General features: G+C 42.5%; 1 protein-coding gene across 2 annotated transcripts in view; it reads right to left on the bottom strand.

Moving 5' to 3' along the window:
- BLOC1S1 (biogenesis of lysosomal organelles complex 1 subunit 1) overlaps nucleotides 1-16,474 on the bottom strand; it is a 167,323-nt gene extending 150,849 nt beyond the window's left edge. The window contains exon 1 of one of the 2 annotated variants that reach the window (XM_078689178.1): nucleotides 16,193-16,474. In XM_078689178.1, the coding sequence (XP_078545304.1) occupies nucleotides 16,193-16,253 (61 nt within the window). In that variant the 5' untranslated portion in view covers nucleotides 16,254-16,474. The remainder of the gene's footprint in view (nucleotides 1-16,192) is intronic. The other variant, XM_078689179.1, reaches the window with a different exon arrangement.
- Between the last annotated feature and the right edge of the window lie 368 nt (nucleotides 16,475-16,842).

Raw genomic sequence — 16,842 nt, 5'->3', positions numbered from 1 at the left:
TTGCAATAGATGTCGGAATAAATTTGATCAGGACTGGGCCCTTTCATACATTTTGGATCAAAATAGTGGCTTAAACTTCTCTTTCCACAAATTCAGGAGTTGTGATACCAGATACCGCCAAGAGTGGAAATGTAATGTTACTCAGTACTAAATTATTAGCAACATTCAGAGACAGAGCCCTCTCTTCGTTCAGCTGGCTGCACCTTGTTGGATGGTGAAATGGTTGATCCAAGACTGGGCCATGATGCTAAACTCGAGATTTCTAGGGGCGCTTTCACAGTCTCATCTGATCAGGTTCCAAAACAATCTAGGATTATTCCCTTGAACTGCTTCCGTGAGTTTAGACCAGGTTTTAACGTGTAGATTCCATTCTTTTTAATTTCATCAGTTGCTCATCTTCTTTCCTCAACAACAAGAAACGTAGTTTGCCAGAGTTTCTTGAGCATAAAGCCGAACTCCTAACAGTTTTTGATTTACGGCACTCAACATGAACCATGTGAGGATACTCGTGCTGTCTTTAGGAGCCAGCTGGCAATGCGTGGTTGATCCACAAAGCTAACTTTACGCCTCAATCTCTAAGCGACTCCTAGATAGGCTCCAGAACGCTGCTGCGAAACCATAGTATGATTCCCGTGCTCCACCAACATCTCGCCCCATCTCAGAGACCTACAGTGGCTCCCCGTTTACAAACACAGCCAATTAAAACTCCTCACGCAAACAAACAAAGGCTTACACAACACTCATCCATCCACCATAGCTCAGCAACCGTATACACTCATCATCCTAACAGACATGTACGCTCAGCCTCATGCGCAAATGTCCCAGACATTCAAAAGAGCAAAACCAGAGATCGTTAGTTCTCATGCATAACACCAAAAACATGAACAGTCTCGCAAAACACATCAGAGCCTCTTCCTCCCTTCTTGAGTTTCACAAGGAGACTCTTCGAATTACTCTCAAGAGGACACCCACCTACGCAGCTGCTCAAACTCCTTTATACCCTCATGGGAGATTAGTGCGCAATTGCAAATAGACATAACATTTTGAGAGCGCAGTGTATACTAGGTCACACGACTTGGTGCAGTTGGACTTTGTGTATTGCTTCCTGACAGTAAGACAAAAGGGGGAATAGTATTTGCAGGACAGGCCATCTCGGAGTTGATAGGTAGAGGAGCTGTTACCTATCACACTTGCACATCACAAAATCTCTGCCTCGGCACACTGACAATGAGTTTCACAATAGTCTTTTGTGTCCCCAGACAAACTGGGGACAGGGCAGGGAGACAGAAGATTTCAAACACCTATGGGGGTGGAAACCTCCAGAACCTCCTACTTCAAAACTGGCACCAGGTATAAATAGTAGACCCTTTGACCCAGGTCCTTAGTACACATCTGGACCTGTGAAAGACTAAAGAGAAGAACTGCTACTCTGTTGCCCTGGTGCCTGAGTGAGAAGGACTGGATCTGTACTTTGAACACAGGACCATCAGAGTGACTGGAAAGGCTAGTTGGCTGGACTCCTGATCAGAGTCTCAGGGGCAGAAAAGGCTCCAACTACCTAGCACCCAGCACTGGGACTCTGCCTACAGTGAGTCTTGCCCACCCCCCTCACCCCTCCCCCACCCCACCACTGTGGTGTCACCCCCGTCCTGGGCCCTTGGAAATGGATTTGAAGGTGCTCTGCCAGCTCAGCTGTGATCTCTTGGGCAAACCGACACAGCAGGACATATCTCTGCATCAGAACCACAACTGCGCAACACTTCCCCGACACACAACTTTGCATTGGTGCTCCTCAGAACTGCCCCATCACAGGACTTTACATTGCAAGCCTTCGTTGACGGCATCCTCGACGACGACCTCGAATCACAAGCTCTGTCGACAGCATCATCAGAACCGCCACAGTGCGAAGCATCACAGGACCTCACATTGCAGCGTAGTGGGAACCGCCGCTGTGCGACGCATCCTCGAGGCAGGATCTCGAAACACTCTGCAACCAGGGTGTAAGCTACTTTGTTCAGCGGGCCTAACTTGGCCCCTGTATCTGACTTGCGCTCAATCGTGGTTGGCCTGAACTTGTGACTTTGTCCAGGTCCGGCATGACAAAATAACTACAGTTGTCACTTTGTGCTTCTAATCACTGTTTTCACTTAAATCTACAGAATTGCGCAATTTGATTTTTGTCATTTTGGTGTCAAATAATTTATTACATTTTTCTAAATTGGTGTGGAATTTTTATTGCATTGCGCTTTCCCTTTCTTACTGTTTGAATTGCATACTCCATAAATACTACATAAATACTTTACACATTACCTCCAAGTTAAGACGGACTGCTTTTATGCCAAGCTACCACAGTGTTAATCACAGGTTAATTTGGGGTTGTGCGCGTTTCATCCTGACAAGAATAGTGGTTGCTGCTTGAGTAGGGTTTCAATCCCCCTAAGAAGTAACCCAATGTCCTACAGTTGATACCTGAGAGAATCGGAAAAGTGCTCTGAATGAGACGTGTGGTGGCATGTTGGAATCAGTGTGGAGTGTGTCCTCATCCAGGTACAAGAGTACATTTGACTGAATAGCAGTTCTGAAGCTGCTTTCTGGAAAAAAACTGTCTCATTTTCTTTAGTGGAGAGAGCTGGTTATCAGGTTGTTTTTGTTTTCTGGAGTATGTGTTCCTTGAAGATGAGGTTGGTATCCAGAGAAAATCCAATTGGCCTTGCGCTGGGTGCAAGTTGGAGTTTGACTCAGTCTGAGTTCATGTCAGACAACCAGTTTTGGGATACTTGTTGCTCTTTGTTCTTGGCATACAACAGAAATTCAGTCTTGAGGAGATGAACTTCAGGTAAGTACAGAGTATCCGAGTCAGGGCGAGGTGCAGCAAATGTTTGAGACACAGGATGTCAGGAATGGTGGAGACTTTCAAGTAGAGTTGTGAATGGGCAACATATTGGTGAATTATAATGCCTTTATGTAAGTAGAGTTTGACAGGCTCCATGACAGAGACAAGTTGGGAGACTCTGGAGGTCATAAGGAACTTTTAGGACCTGGAGGGTCTCATTTCAACAAACGGGTGTCAGCTGGATAAGTAGGAGGAGAACTAATGAAGGATGCTACCTGAGAACCTCAATTGAAACTTTAGGGTGTGGATGAAGCTGGGACAGTAGACTTTGTTGAGGGTGACCGAGTGATGCAGCCATATTTAGGAGGCAGTGGTCATCTTTACCTGTGGTCAGGAGGGTGTGTGGTCTACAATTTCTATGGTAGCAGTGTCTATTCTGCTGCACCTGAAGCCAGATTGGTACTCATGCAGGAAAATGGTTGGTACTGATGATGTGATGTTGGAGTTGAGCAGACATTGCTTTTTCAATGAGCTTGTTGATAAAGAGGGAGTAATTGGTGAGGTCATCGGGGTCTAGTGTACATATGTTCAGGAGTGGGAGAATCTGCCCAGTCTCGACAGTATCTGGGAATATTACATAAGTGAGGAAGGCACTGACAAATGTGAGTAGAAGGAGTGATAGTTCTTCTAAAGAGAGTGCTTTCATGAAGGAGGCGGGAAGACACTATTATATGAAACATCTTTTAAGGATTGAAACATGCCGGTAAGTTCCAGAAGATATATAACTTTGAAGGATGGCCACTGCAGGATGCTGCAAGATGACGTGGGTCTAAGAGGAGATGGCTTGGTGTTGGTGTGCTATTAGAGCTTCTTTCTTTTTTCAATGAAAAATACTTTGTTGGCATTCAATCTGACTGTGTAGCGTTAATCAGGAGGGGGTTGATGCAGTGCTTCATTTACTTGAAGAGTGTTCTGCTTCTGCTGGCAGTTTCACTAAGACAGATAGTTGAAAACATTGATTTACATCTGTGGCAGATTTCAGAAGGGACGTCTTTAAGCTTTCTTTAATTATACGCCTGGAGTAAGATTAAGGAGGTGGCTTATTTAAGTATAATTGATTGCATCTGGAAAAAATCACAGTTTAGGGTGCAACTGGCAGCATATCAATATCAATCCTCAGCTGAATCTGGGAACTGTGCTTTGATTTTGATTTTTTATTTATTCATTTACTAAGAAACAGGCTACTCGCAATGTTGGTAGTTGCAGGGACTGCAAGGTCCTTATGGCCTTGCAGACAGCAAAACGCCAGGAACATTCCTGATGAAGGCCAGAAAAGAGTGCCAGAGTTTTTCAGTTTGAACGTGCAACAGCGAGTGTGCTAAAGTTTGGGACTCGCATCTGAAACTAGAGCCTGGTACGACCTATGCCATATTTGCAGGAATGTAGGTACACAACTGTGTAGGATACTACTGGTGATACAAAGCCCCATTAAGGAGATTCTCCTGTTTGCAGAGGTAAATTTAAGAATGCACCAGACTGGTGGGTGTGATAAGGGATTTAAGGTGCACAATACGTCTCATTTTTTTCTGTTCTGTAACCCATGTTACTTTCTCACGTTTTTGGGCCAGCATTCCTCATCTCCTTTTAGCTAAGATGTTTTGTGTTTGTGATTAACTGAAGCATTCGTTTTGCAGCTCAGTTATTACAGTCAATCTGGGGCAAGCCACAGTATAGTTTCCCATAGCGGCCATTGCAGAAAGCCGACCAGCTGTTGCTGGGAACATCTGCTGCTAAAGCGGCCTTCAAAGATAACTCCTCCTGCACTGGAGCATGGTGGAGCTAAAACCAATGCAAAGTCCTGCATAATGTGGGAGCAAAAACTTCGAGAGAATGAACAACTTGAACCAGGAGCTGCTACGTGCTAAGGCATCAGAATCCTAATAACTGCATGTATAATTGGCGATAAAAGTATTTAGTTACCCCCTGCTTCCTCCAGAATTTAGAAAGATGGCTACAATGGCGGTAATTTATTCATTTCTAGGCTATTGCAATGATGGGGGGAATTTTTTTTCTCATGGATCACTTATTGATAGTGTACCCAAGAACAGGTTATACAGGCATTTCCCAAACTGTGGATCAGGACCCACTGGTGGGCCAGTGGCGGTTTTTGGTGAGTCGCGAAAGGCCTGGCCTGTATGCAAGTTATATTTTAAATGATTAGTCCAATTTGCGCACCAGTGCAAAAGCGCTGAACAATGTCCTCAAGTCCAGGTTTAAAACAAACCTTTGCAAGTACTCCAAACAACACTCAGGGTGAACCTTCCAGTATTTGTTGCTGGCGTTTTGTTACTTCACAAAGTCATTCCAACGGTAAATGTGATCACTACACGTGATTATACACAACCATACCACTTGTGTATGACTCTTACGCATAAATTGATAAATATGGATGTGGTCTAACAGCCAGAGGTGCCAACAGTGGATCAGGGGACCCAGGCTCAAGCCTGGACGTTGGCTCAACATCCTATGATTCTGGGCAAATCACGTAATCTCCGGTGCATGAAATAAAAAATTAATCTGATTTTGTGTAATGTAATCTGGTGATTATGTATAGTACTCCAATTCCCTTGGGCTGTGTTCATGATATATTGCACCGCAGGGCCTCGCTTTAACACTAAAATGGATACCAACCACTTCTGCATACTCTGCTGCAGAAGGGATTTTTTTCAAATTTGCTAAATTTATTGTTATCAAAATCATTTTTTTCAGAAGCCTTTTGATTTTAGTGAATGGATGCCACAGGCCAGCACTCCACTCTGAAAGTGTTCCTGCTCCAGACTCCAGTGCAGTTCACCATAGGCCACTTTTATGGGCACATCAATATTCAATACAAGTTGTTCTTGTATAGCAAATAGCTACCCGAGCGGCCTACCAGCGATTATTCCAACAGCCTTTCCGGATTACCTACATGACCTATGATTGATTGATTGACCCATAACGCTAGTGCCCCTACTTCAGAAAAGGTGAGTTGTAAGAATTTTTCTGAAGCAGACTTCTGACTTCAGAGGGGAGCAAACTCAAGAGTACAAGATACTTAAAGGAGCGATCACTACTTCTCTCTCTTTTAATCTTGGGTACCGACATGAGTCCTTGACGGAAGGAACCTCCCTGGTTCCGGATGATAAGCAGGCCTTTTCCATAGAAGGCCCGATGTGCGATGCAGAGAGCTTTAAAAAGAATTTGCTTTTAAACTGGAAGCCAGTGAAAGGCTATTATAGATGGTTTGGCGGGATGATGTTTAGGTATTTTGTGAAGAACTCTAGCTGCTGCACTCTGGACAACTTGGAGACTTTTTATGAAGTGGTCCAAAACGCAGCAGCCAGAGTCCTACACAAAATACCTAGGCATCAATCAGCCACACCGGCCTTAATAGCCACAGTCTGATATCAGGGTTGTGACATTTACATACAGTTCCTGTTAATACATAAAAAAAATTAATAACTGCTCTGCCCTATGTCCTTTAAAGCTAATTGGGTTCTGGTCCTAAAACGTTTGGAAAGCGCTGGGTCATACTTACTTACTTACATACATACATACATATATATATTTTTATAAGAGGAGTGTGTTCTGCTTTACAAGATCAACAACAATTCAATACCAACAGGCAGATTGAATCAGTTTAAAATACTCATGAACACACATGGAAATTAATTTTGAAAATATCAGGAACAATCCTTAAACTTGTAACTTGGTCTGGTCAAATTTCATAGATGCTGTGCAATAAATAAATAAAGTGCTACTGGCACAGTGCACAATCTTAGTGTGAGAATTAGTGAGCTTGTGTATAAAGTACAGTGAAAAGCTGAATCAAGTCATAAGACTGCATAAAGCATTAGGAAAGCTAATAGGTCTTGCCCTTTTGACCTATCAGTCTTGACAATGCCTTTGTCATAGGCAAAAAAAAGGGCAAAGATGTGAACAAATTATTGCGCCATAAAGCTACAGCAACGCAGCATGATGCTGTGCACATGCATCATCATGCAAGCGAGCACATGCATTAGAACACAGACGTCATTTTTTATTTTTTTATTTACCATTCCAAGATGGCGGATTCCATTCTTGGCGCAGTAAATAACAAAATTAAAGGGTCTCAAAAGCGCACATTAGAAAAAGGGGGCAGTCCAGCAGCAATTAGTCGCTGCGGGCCCTCTAAAAAACCTTTAAAAAATAAAAAGAACATTTATTTATTTCATGTACCACGTCAAAATAGGCAGGGGAACAACAGAGGAGCGGTTGAAAAGAAGTCAATGTGTGGGAAATATTAATTTAAGGGAAAAAAAACAGCAGGTTGGAGAAGCAACGGACGAGTGGATGGAGTGCAGCAACACGGAGAGCATGGGGGCAGGTATTTGGAGGGGGAAGCAGTCACGAGAGCAGGAAAACACATGCACTCCTGTAAAGAGCAGAAAGAAATAAGTAGTAGTAGAGGGACACGAGTCATCCAATCAAATAGATGGTAAAGAAGCTATGCACCAGGGAGTAAGCCAAAATGGAGAGAAAGCCATCAAATAAGAAGCAAGGCACTCAAGATTGACAAGAAAGCCATGAACGATAAGCAATGGGAGGGCCCAAGCCCACTACAAGTTTTGGTATGGTCAACAACAGGTCATTCAAAAACAGTGAGATCTAAAAATCCGTTCCATAACGTTGTAGTGGTCTACGGGATTAGTTCAGTGGGGTATAAGTTGACATGTCAAACCTCATAGCAATGCTCTTTAAGCTCATGAGGACAAGAAAATCTGGTCAATCTAACATCCTCTAATTCTATATGAATACAATGATCCCCTGTCAGATAAATTGTAGGTGTTGGTGTATTACAGAATGGCGGGTAAAATAGCATCTGTGCTTGATTTTAAAGATATCACTGAACTCAGAATGAGGCGAAATGCATTGAAACAAGACATATAGATAATTCACCATTAGAAAAGCATGTGCATCAAATGACTTCAAGGGAGGGACAATCCAAGAGTATGTCAATGGAAGGTGGACTGTGGAATTAGAAGCCTTGGGTTATAGTATCTGGTCACTAACCCAACTGCAGACTATAGAGCCGAAACGCTTCAAGCTTCTCTACGTAGCTGCAGCAGACAGGAAAGGAGCTACCCGAGGGAAAACACTTCCAGTAACTAACAAGTACTTACTAAATTATCACAGCACAGAAGGCATACTGAGCTGTAAACATTCAACGATCAATAATATTTCTGCAGTGGTGCTCATCAATCATAATTCTGACAGATGATTCCACAACAGGTAACACATGAAAAAAGAGTAAAGTCAAAAAAGTTACGAAGCTAAAAATGGTACACAGCTAGGAATATTAATGTGAACTGACTGTATCCAACTTGAATTGTTGTAGATTATCGGAACATGTCCTGACTCAGGAATGTGGTCCATTAACATCACTGCATTTAACCCCTTTGATGCGTGCGTCGGCCAACGGCCGTCGCAAGCACTACCTCGGTAGTGCTGCGCACGTCCGTTGGTCGACAGCCCCGCCCACCTAATAGAACGCCCGCACTGCGGCAGAATTTGCGCCGCAGTAAAGGGGTTAAGGGATTATGCAATTTGTAAAGAGCAGGTATGGAGCTAACTGTCTTAAACTGTCTGCTCAAAGCATGAATAGAAGTAGATGACTAGGCGAGCAATACAATGGGGATTGCCCAAAAATAGACTGTTCTCAAACAGAATTTAAAACCTCAAAATATTTGGGAAAAATACAAACAGAAAAAGGTTGTTCCATAGTAGTGACCGCCACTCCCCCGTTCCAGATTCTCTGTTTTCCTACAGTTGACATTCTTCTAAATCGTTACTTGCAATAGGGCTAGATAACTGGAGCCCAAGTTCCAAGAAACTAGATGTTTTTTCTTTAATAATCCAAACTGGAAAGTATGGTTTTGTTGTATCTTTTCCTTTAAGAGTGAGCATTCCTTATGAGGAATGCGTCTTGTCATTAAAAGAATGTTGTTGGTCAAGCAAAGGGCAGTTGAAGCCTGGACTTTGCTGAGACCACTTGCCTCCCTGTTGGGTGTCATTAAAGCTGTTCAAGAACCTTTCCTGTGGCTGAAGGATTCTTTTATCACTGGCGACGGAGGAAATCACCCAGCAGGAAATAAAGAGCCCAGCGTGCGCGAGATTCCACATTTTGGATTTTTTTGGAATGATTTACTGACTGCCGTGTGCATTTCAAGACGTGCGCATTATTTTGAAGGGTTGCTGTGCATGGCGTTGTGACGAGATTGGCACACAGTTTGACGATTTTTTTTGTGTTTAAAACTGTTTAAAGATATCTGGAAGTACTTAACTTTCTAGTCGCGGCGTCATTTGAATATCTGGAACGATCTGTGCACGAACTCCCGGCACGTTCTGTCTCCGTGTCTGTGGTGAGCGGAGAGCTGGATTTGTGATGTCATCACATGACGTAGCGTGACACGCTTAGATACCGGAGTGCAACCGGTTGCCAGGAAACGCTCTATTGCCGAATGAGAGCGTCGCGCTCCGTGTTCAGGAAGCGCGCTCGGTTGCCGAGTGAAGACGAAGTAAACAGCGACGGAGTTTCATATAAAGCGTGTCACTCTAATATTTAGTGGCTTAGTGTGATACTGTTGGAGGTGTTTTGTGAAGAAAGAGGCAAGTCAAATGAAGTGGATTAATAAGTACCAGGTATAAAGAAGTAAGGAAGGAACCATCATTTTGGATTTTGTCTAGTTTTTTTAAAATTTATTTTGTTTCCATTGACTTTGAAGTAGGCGCATTTTCAGCTATTCATCTTCGATTTAGCTTGTTGTTTTAATAATTCTTTTGGATTCTTATTTTAGATTGTTGTTTTAGCTTGTCCGGTTATTTATTTTTTTCGGAATGTCATCATCAACAAGTGGGATGAACCAGCCGCCTCAATTTTTGAGTGAGCAGGGTGAACCAATTTTGCCCTGGAAGAAATGGAAACCGATTTTTGACTCGTATTTGCTCGCTATTGGTGGTGAAAAGTTTTCTGCGGTCAGGAAACAGGCAGTTTTGCTGAACAACTTGGGAATAGAAGGGAGGAACATATATGACAGTTTGGATCCTATACCCATTGGCAGAGGAGCAGGTGAACCCAGTGATGTGTACGAGATGAGTGTTCTCCTTTTGAAAAATCATTTTGGGGCGCGCATCAATGTAGTCATGGAGAGACATACATTTTTCATGCGTACGCAAGGGAAATGTGAGAGTGGGAAATTATGTAGCCGCACTTAAATCTCTGGCGCAGACCTGTGATTTTGACCAATTGACTGACTCACTCATTCGTGATCAACTTGTACGTTGCACAAATGATCAGAAGATCCAAGAAAAATTACTGTCAAAGAATCCCAGCTTGAAAGAGGCCATACTTATAGTGGAGAGTGTTGAGCATACATCTACTTCGGTGAAAGAGATAAGGAAGGGTCCTAGCCAATTAGACCCTGACTCTAGTATTAGCAGTGAGAATCGAGAAATGTTTCATCCTGAAGCGAATGTTGCGGCAGTGGGTAAAATTCCTATGAAACAAGAGAAAATTTCTTTAAGACCTGAGAGGCCTAGACAGACTTTTAGTCATAATAAAGACAGTAAGATTAGATGCCCCAGATGTGGAAGTGAAAGGCATGGGCCGAACTACCCGAACTGTTTTGCCAAAAGCACTGTTTGCAGGAGTTGTGGCAAGAAGGGTCATGACGCAAGGATGTGTAACAACAGCAAAGTGAATTTTGTTGATGAAGAAGAGGAATGGGTTCAACATGCTGTTCATTGTGTCATTGAACCATCATCTGAAGTTGTGAATGATGTAAAAACAATTGATACTGATGTTGTTGAGGTTGTGGAAGTTGTGGAACCAAATAATGCAAATATGGTTGAAGTTGTGAATGATGTAAAGCCGATAGATATTGATGTTGTAACCATGCCCATTTGTGACATTTGTATTGCAGATAAGGTGGTTCCAGTACTAGCTGATTCTGGTTCACTGTTTACGCTTATTAGTGACAAGTTTTGGTTTTCAAATTTTGGGACTGACAGGATCAAGCTGTTGGCTCCTGATATCAATCCAGTTGGGTATGGGAGACAAAAGATTGATCTAGTTGGTTATTCTATCCAGACCATTTTGTTCAAGGGGAGAGAAACCGTGGGCAAGGTTTATGTTGCTAAAAGGGGGGATAATCTTCTTGGTTGGCGTCATCAGAGGGACCTAGGGATTATCTTAAATCCGAATGCTCCTGAACAAGTTATGTTGGTTTCTCAACAAAATGATATTCTGGATATTCTTGAGAAATTTCCAGAAGTTTTCACTGAGAGGTTAGGTCTTTTGAAGGGTTTTAAACATAGGATAATTCTAAAAAGTAATGCAAAACCTGTGGTACGCAAAGTAAGGAAAGTACCTAATCTTATGTTGAAACCACTCCAGGATGAAATTGATAGGTTGCTAGAGCTTGGGGTGATTGAGGAGATAGAATCCTCTGAATGGCTTGCGCCCATTGTTTTGGCCTCAAAGGACAAGGGTAGCAAAATTAGGATGTGTGTGGACCTGAGGAGTCTGAACAGCTCAATTTGGGTTGACAGGCAGCCTTTGCCGAATATAAATGAGATTTTGACGAGAGTGGGTGGTGCCACTGTGTTTAGTGTTATGGATTTATCGGCGTCGTATCATCAGATTTTGCTTCATGAGGATTCTAGACACCTGACATCCTTTGTAACACCGGTTGGTGCTTACAGGTTTGTTAGAATGCCGTTCGGTTTGGCGAGCGCAGCTGCTTGTTTTCAGAGGGTGATGAAAAATGTTTTATCAGGTATCAATTCTGTATTGTTCTTCCAGGATGATATTTTAGTGTATGGGAGTGATATGGGCAAACATGATGACATTTTATTTGGAGTTCTGTCCAGGCTGAAAGAATGTGGGCTGACGTTGAAATGTGAAAAATGCAAATTTAGAGTGAGTTCTGTATCCTATCTGGGACACTCCATTTCGGGGGAGGGTATTAGTCCCAAAATTGATTTGGCTGAGGCCATATTGCAAGCTCAGCCTCCTTCGGATAAGGATCAGGTGAAATCTTTTAATGAACTGTCTGAGTATTACTCAAAATGTATTCGCAATTTTGCTAGTGTGATGCAGCCCATTAGACTTCTATTGAAGAAAGGTGCTGTTTTTAATTGGGACAGGGAATGTTCTGAGGCTTTTGAAACGGTGAAATCTGAAATTGCGAAAATGCCAACCTTGGGACATTTTGATGTGTACAAGAAAACTATTTTGACTACTGATGCAAGTTTACGTGGGTTAGGAGCTGTGCTTTCACAGATTGTTGATGGCACAGAGAAGGTCATTGGATTTGCTTCTCGCTCACTTAAAGGTGCTGAGGAACCTTATTCTGTTATCGAGCGTGAGGCTCTAGCTTGTTTTTGGGCCATCAAGCATTTTAGATTTTATTTATGGGGCATACCTTTCATTGTTAGGTCGGACCACAAACCCCTTATACGGTTGTTTTCTTGTAGGAATGTTGAATGCACGACGCCTAGGATCAAGAGGTGGGTTGAAGGACTTATGGAGTAAAATTTTCTGGTAGAATATTTGCCAGGTTTTAAGAATATACCTGCCGATTTTCTTTCTAGATCGCCTCTGGAAAAATGTGTGGTGTGCGATCCTGAGGTCCAAAGTGTTGCATGGGTGAAGGAGTCAGCTTTGAATGAGGTGGAATGGAAAGATTGTTTTACAAGTGATCCAGCTAGAGATATTGTCATGAGATTTACAGTGGATGGTTGGCCAGCTTTAAAGGAGGTTCCTGATTCAGCTAAAGGTTACTGGAATGTTAGAGATGAAGTAAACATTGTACAGGGCGAATTATTTAGGGGTGACAGGTTAATTCCTCCTCTGATGATCAGGGAGAAAATCATAAATTTAGCGCATGAAGGTCATCTTGGACGTAGCCTCACGAAGGCAGGGGTTAGGGAGTCCTATTGGTGGCCTGAATTGGACCGTGAAGTGGAGTCTGTTGTTAGAGATTGCATCATTTGTGCTAGTAATGATAAGTCAAAGAAGGTGAGGATCACCCCTCTCTCGCCTGTTGCTATTCCGGAGCGTCCAAGGTCCAAACTGGCTGTGGATATTGTTGGTCCTTTTGAGCATTTAGCTCCTTCTGAGAGGTTTGTTGTTGTTCTGGTGGACTATACGTCGAAGTGGTTATCTGCTTCTTGTATGGGTTCAGTGTTGAGCAGAAACGTTATTGAGTTTCTTAAGGATGCTTTCACTTGTGAGGGGTCCCTGATGTTCTTGATGCTGATAATGGGGTGCAATTTACTTCGCAAGAAATGATTGACTTTTTGAAGGACTTATCCATCACCCATCAAAGAACTGCTCTTTATGCTCCTCAGGCAAATGGTTTGGTGGAGAGCATGAATAGAATAATTAGAGCTTGTGCCCAGACTGCTTTGGAAATGAGGGTTCCACTCAAGCCCATTCTCCGGGAAAAATTGTGGGCCCACAGGAACACTCCTAATAGTGTAACTGGTTTGTCACCTTTTAAAAAATTGAAAGGGAGAGTGGCTGGCTCTAAATTAAATCCTTTATGGTTATGTGTGAAAGAAAGAGGTTGTGTGGTGAGTGATTGGAGGGTAAAGAATTATCAGGACAACTATGAGTGGAGGTTTGATGTCAGAAAAGGAGCAACGAAGATTTCATGGAATGTAGATCACCTTGTTTACGTTAAGAAGGTGGTTGGTCACCAAAAGGTGAATCTAAGTACTTTGGTCCCAGGCGCATTGTTAAGGTTATGAAAAATGTTGTGATGCTTGCAGGGGGAGATGTATGGAGTATGTCTCGGTTATCCAAGTGTGCAAGGGAGGGTGGCATTGGGGAACGTTCTGAAGTTTCTGTTAAGCCAAATTCTGATTGTTTTGTAAAATCTAAATGTTTCAATCGTTTGGCGCAGAACATTCCTCTCCGCAGCACTAGAGTTAGGAGACCTCCTCAGTATTTACAAGATTATTGTTCCAAGTGATTTACTGTATTCGTATCCTGTATTATTTCCTTGTTATATTATTGGTTGTTTTAGTTCATTCTTCTTTTTTATTATCTTCATATTTTTCTGTTATCTTTATTATATTTTGCATTGTAATGAGGGAGATGTGTTGTATCTTTTCCTTTAAGAGTGAGCATTCCTTATAAGGAATGCGTCTTGTCATTAAAAGAATGTTGTTGGTCAAGCAAAGGGCAGTTGAAGCCTGGACTTTGCTGAGACCACTTGCCTCCCTGTTGGGTGTCATTAAAGCTGTTCAAGAACCTTTCCTGTGGCTGAAGGATTCTTTTATCAGGTGTGATGGGTGAATATCTGATATTTAAGTCAATCGTAACTATCACTATTAGAATGAAAGGTGCATTCTCTTTTTTTTTTTTTTTTTTTAAACCTTCCAACAAACTTTGCAACTGAATCTGATCCTGGAATTTTTTACGGAGCCATATTAGCCTCTACAAAGGTTTATTGTTTGTTGAAAAAAGCCTGTCATGATTATATTGTAATTGTATTTGTATAGCGCTTACTACCCCTGATGAGGTTTCAAAGCACCTTACGGCGAGTAACATGCTACTCCAGACCCAAAAATGATTAGTGGTGGATTAGTAAAGTGAAAATGTAGTTAATTTGAGCGGTGGACATGCGAGTTTGTTAGATGGACTTAAAAGAATAATGGGGGAGAGAAAAATCTAGAAAGAGTTTGAGAGATCATAGTAGTAAGATGAGGTTTGGGATGAGAAAGGAGGAATAGAGGAGGGAAGAGTCTAGAAAGTCTAGCGTGGATGAGGAGGATATATTGAGAGGTATAGGGTGAAACATAGGGTAGTGCATTGGAGAGAGTAAACTTTTTTACAGTAGGAGTAAAGTGATAATTATATTGATACCTATGCATATTTATATCAAGAAATACACATACATATAATCAAATTAAATGTTTATATACACAGGGATGTGCTGTATATTGTGTTTGAGTATGGTGGTTAGGTAGGAACGAGCCAACTCTTGAGTAGTCTGCTGAAAATAAGATAGTTATCTGTGGATCTTATGTTCAGGGGTAGTGCTACATTGGGAATTAACTATGTAATAATGGCAGAGGGTCTAATACATCACATAAAATCATCATCAAATTACACAAGCACAATTCAAAAGAGCTGCCACCACTGCAGTGCCCCCTATGAAAGATTACTCAAACCTCAGCACCTCTCAGGTTCAGGGCATGAGAAAAAAAGGCTATTTGCTAGATCACACAGATAGACTAACACCAATTCATAATACATTGGCTTACACCGGAACCCTATGCAATGCGTCTATTTTAACCATAAGATATATGCAAACAGATCATTGGTGAAACATAACAACCTAGCTCTCTCAAACTAGTGTTTTTGCATAATTTTTTGCTAACTAAACACTGTAATTGGCTCATGCTTACCTAAAGATTGGGTGCTGTTGGAAGCCTAAAAATAATTTTATTTAACGAATTCTTTTTCACTGTTTTCTTACAATTCAGTTTCCATAAACGCATCAAGGTGCCGAAAATAAGCTACATGAGAATATTGTTGCAGTTGTCACACTTTCATAACACTAAACTGGTCTGCTGATTAAGTCATTATAATATTTATATTTTTGCTTATGTTTTGAATATGGGTGGCATGCCACAAAATTCAATTATAAAAACAAGTTCCCAATTAGAAAAAAAAGTATCCCCCATTTAACCCCCTGACAAAATAGGCCTTCCTGCAAACATATCAAAAGTTTAACTACTATAAAGGGAGGGAGGGTCAACCTAGAACGAAAAAGACAACGTTGGGGGTGGACAGAGAGATGTTCTCCTGATCAGATATTTTGTTTATGACAGGGGTGTTAAAACCTCAGAAAACGCCAATTCTGTGTGGGGAGGAGAAGCCAAGTACCCTACCCTACCCCTCTGCTCCCCAACGGAAATATACTTCAGCTCAGTGTAGCTTTTATTGATTTTTATCATTTTTTCAATGCGGTCATTCAACCACAATAAACAACACGGGGAGAACAGAAGACAAATAAGGGACGAAAATGACCAGAATAGATCAAAACAACTCTGGCCAGTCTCGCAATACAGTTGTTACTTAGTGGATACGCAGTTAAGGTCCTCAATGCACAGATCAGGTCACAGGATCTGCCCCCCGTGACAGGCCTCGGCGAAGGAGGCAAACCACATACGCTGCCGAGAATAGTGCCACACGGAACCGAGCGACGCGGCTACTCGAGGCCGGGGATGCTGTGGACATACTAGGCCGCGCGCCGGTGGACCTACCCTGGAGATCCCGGCGTTCGCTCTGCTTGGCCTGGTGCTCCTTTAGGAGGCGGGAGAGCATGGCTGGCTGTGCCGGAGTCGGCTGGGGATCCTACAGTCCTGGGGGCCGCTGTCTGCCGCGGAGACGCCGAAGGATGCGGGAAGAGGGCGGCGGCCTCTGCAAGAGAGGGCTGGGCCAAGCACCGTTCAGCGCGAAATACGAACAGTCGCCGTTTGCAGAGAGAAAACTGTGTTTGGTTGTTATTGCATCTATGTAATGTTAATTGAATGGGTAGCTGCGTGATTTAACATTGCTTACATGTATATGGTTTAATGGGCAAAATATTTACAACTAAAGTTAATTTTGGCTATTTTCACTACATAGCCTGTGATTTGTCCAATCTACCTCGGAAAGGCGCAGCTCCGGGTTACGTCACGCGTTGCCGGGATTTGCAAAGCAGACGAGCTGGGAATAATTTTCATAATTCTGGAGGCGGGGAGGGGGTGCACAGCCGCATCACTCTGTGACATTCGGAAACGTTTTAGTAATCTGATGCTCGTTGTTGCTGATGTCTCTGGGTGTGTAGGGCAGAAGTCAAATTCTATTTTGGGGAAGGAGACTAATTCTATGTCAGGACCGGAGGCGACGATTATGCGTAACGTTCTTCACT

The sequence above is a fragment of the Lissotriton helveticus genome, chromosome 1_1, assembly GCF_964261635.1.
Source record: "Lissotriton helveticus chromosome 1_1, aLisHel1.1, whole genome shotgun sequence".
Lineage (NCBI taxonomy): Eukaryota > Metazoa > Chordata > Amphibia > Caudata > Salamandridae > Lissotriton > Lissotriton helveticus.
This window is presented reverse-complemented; position numbering and strand designations above follow the sequence as displayed.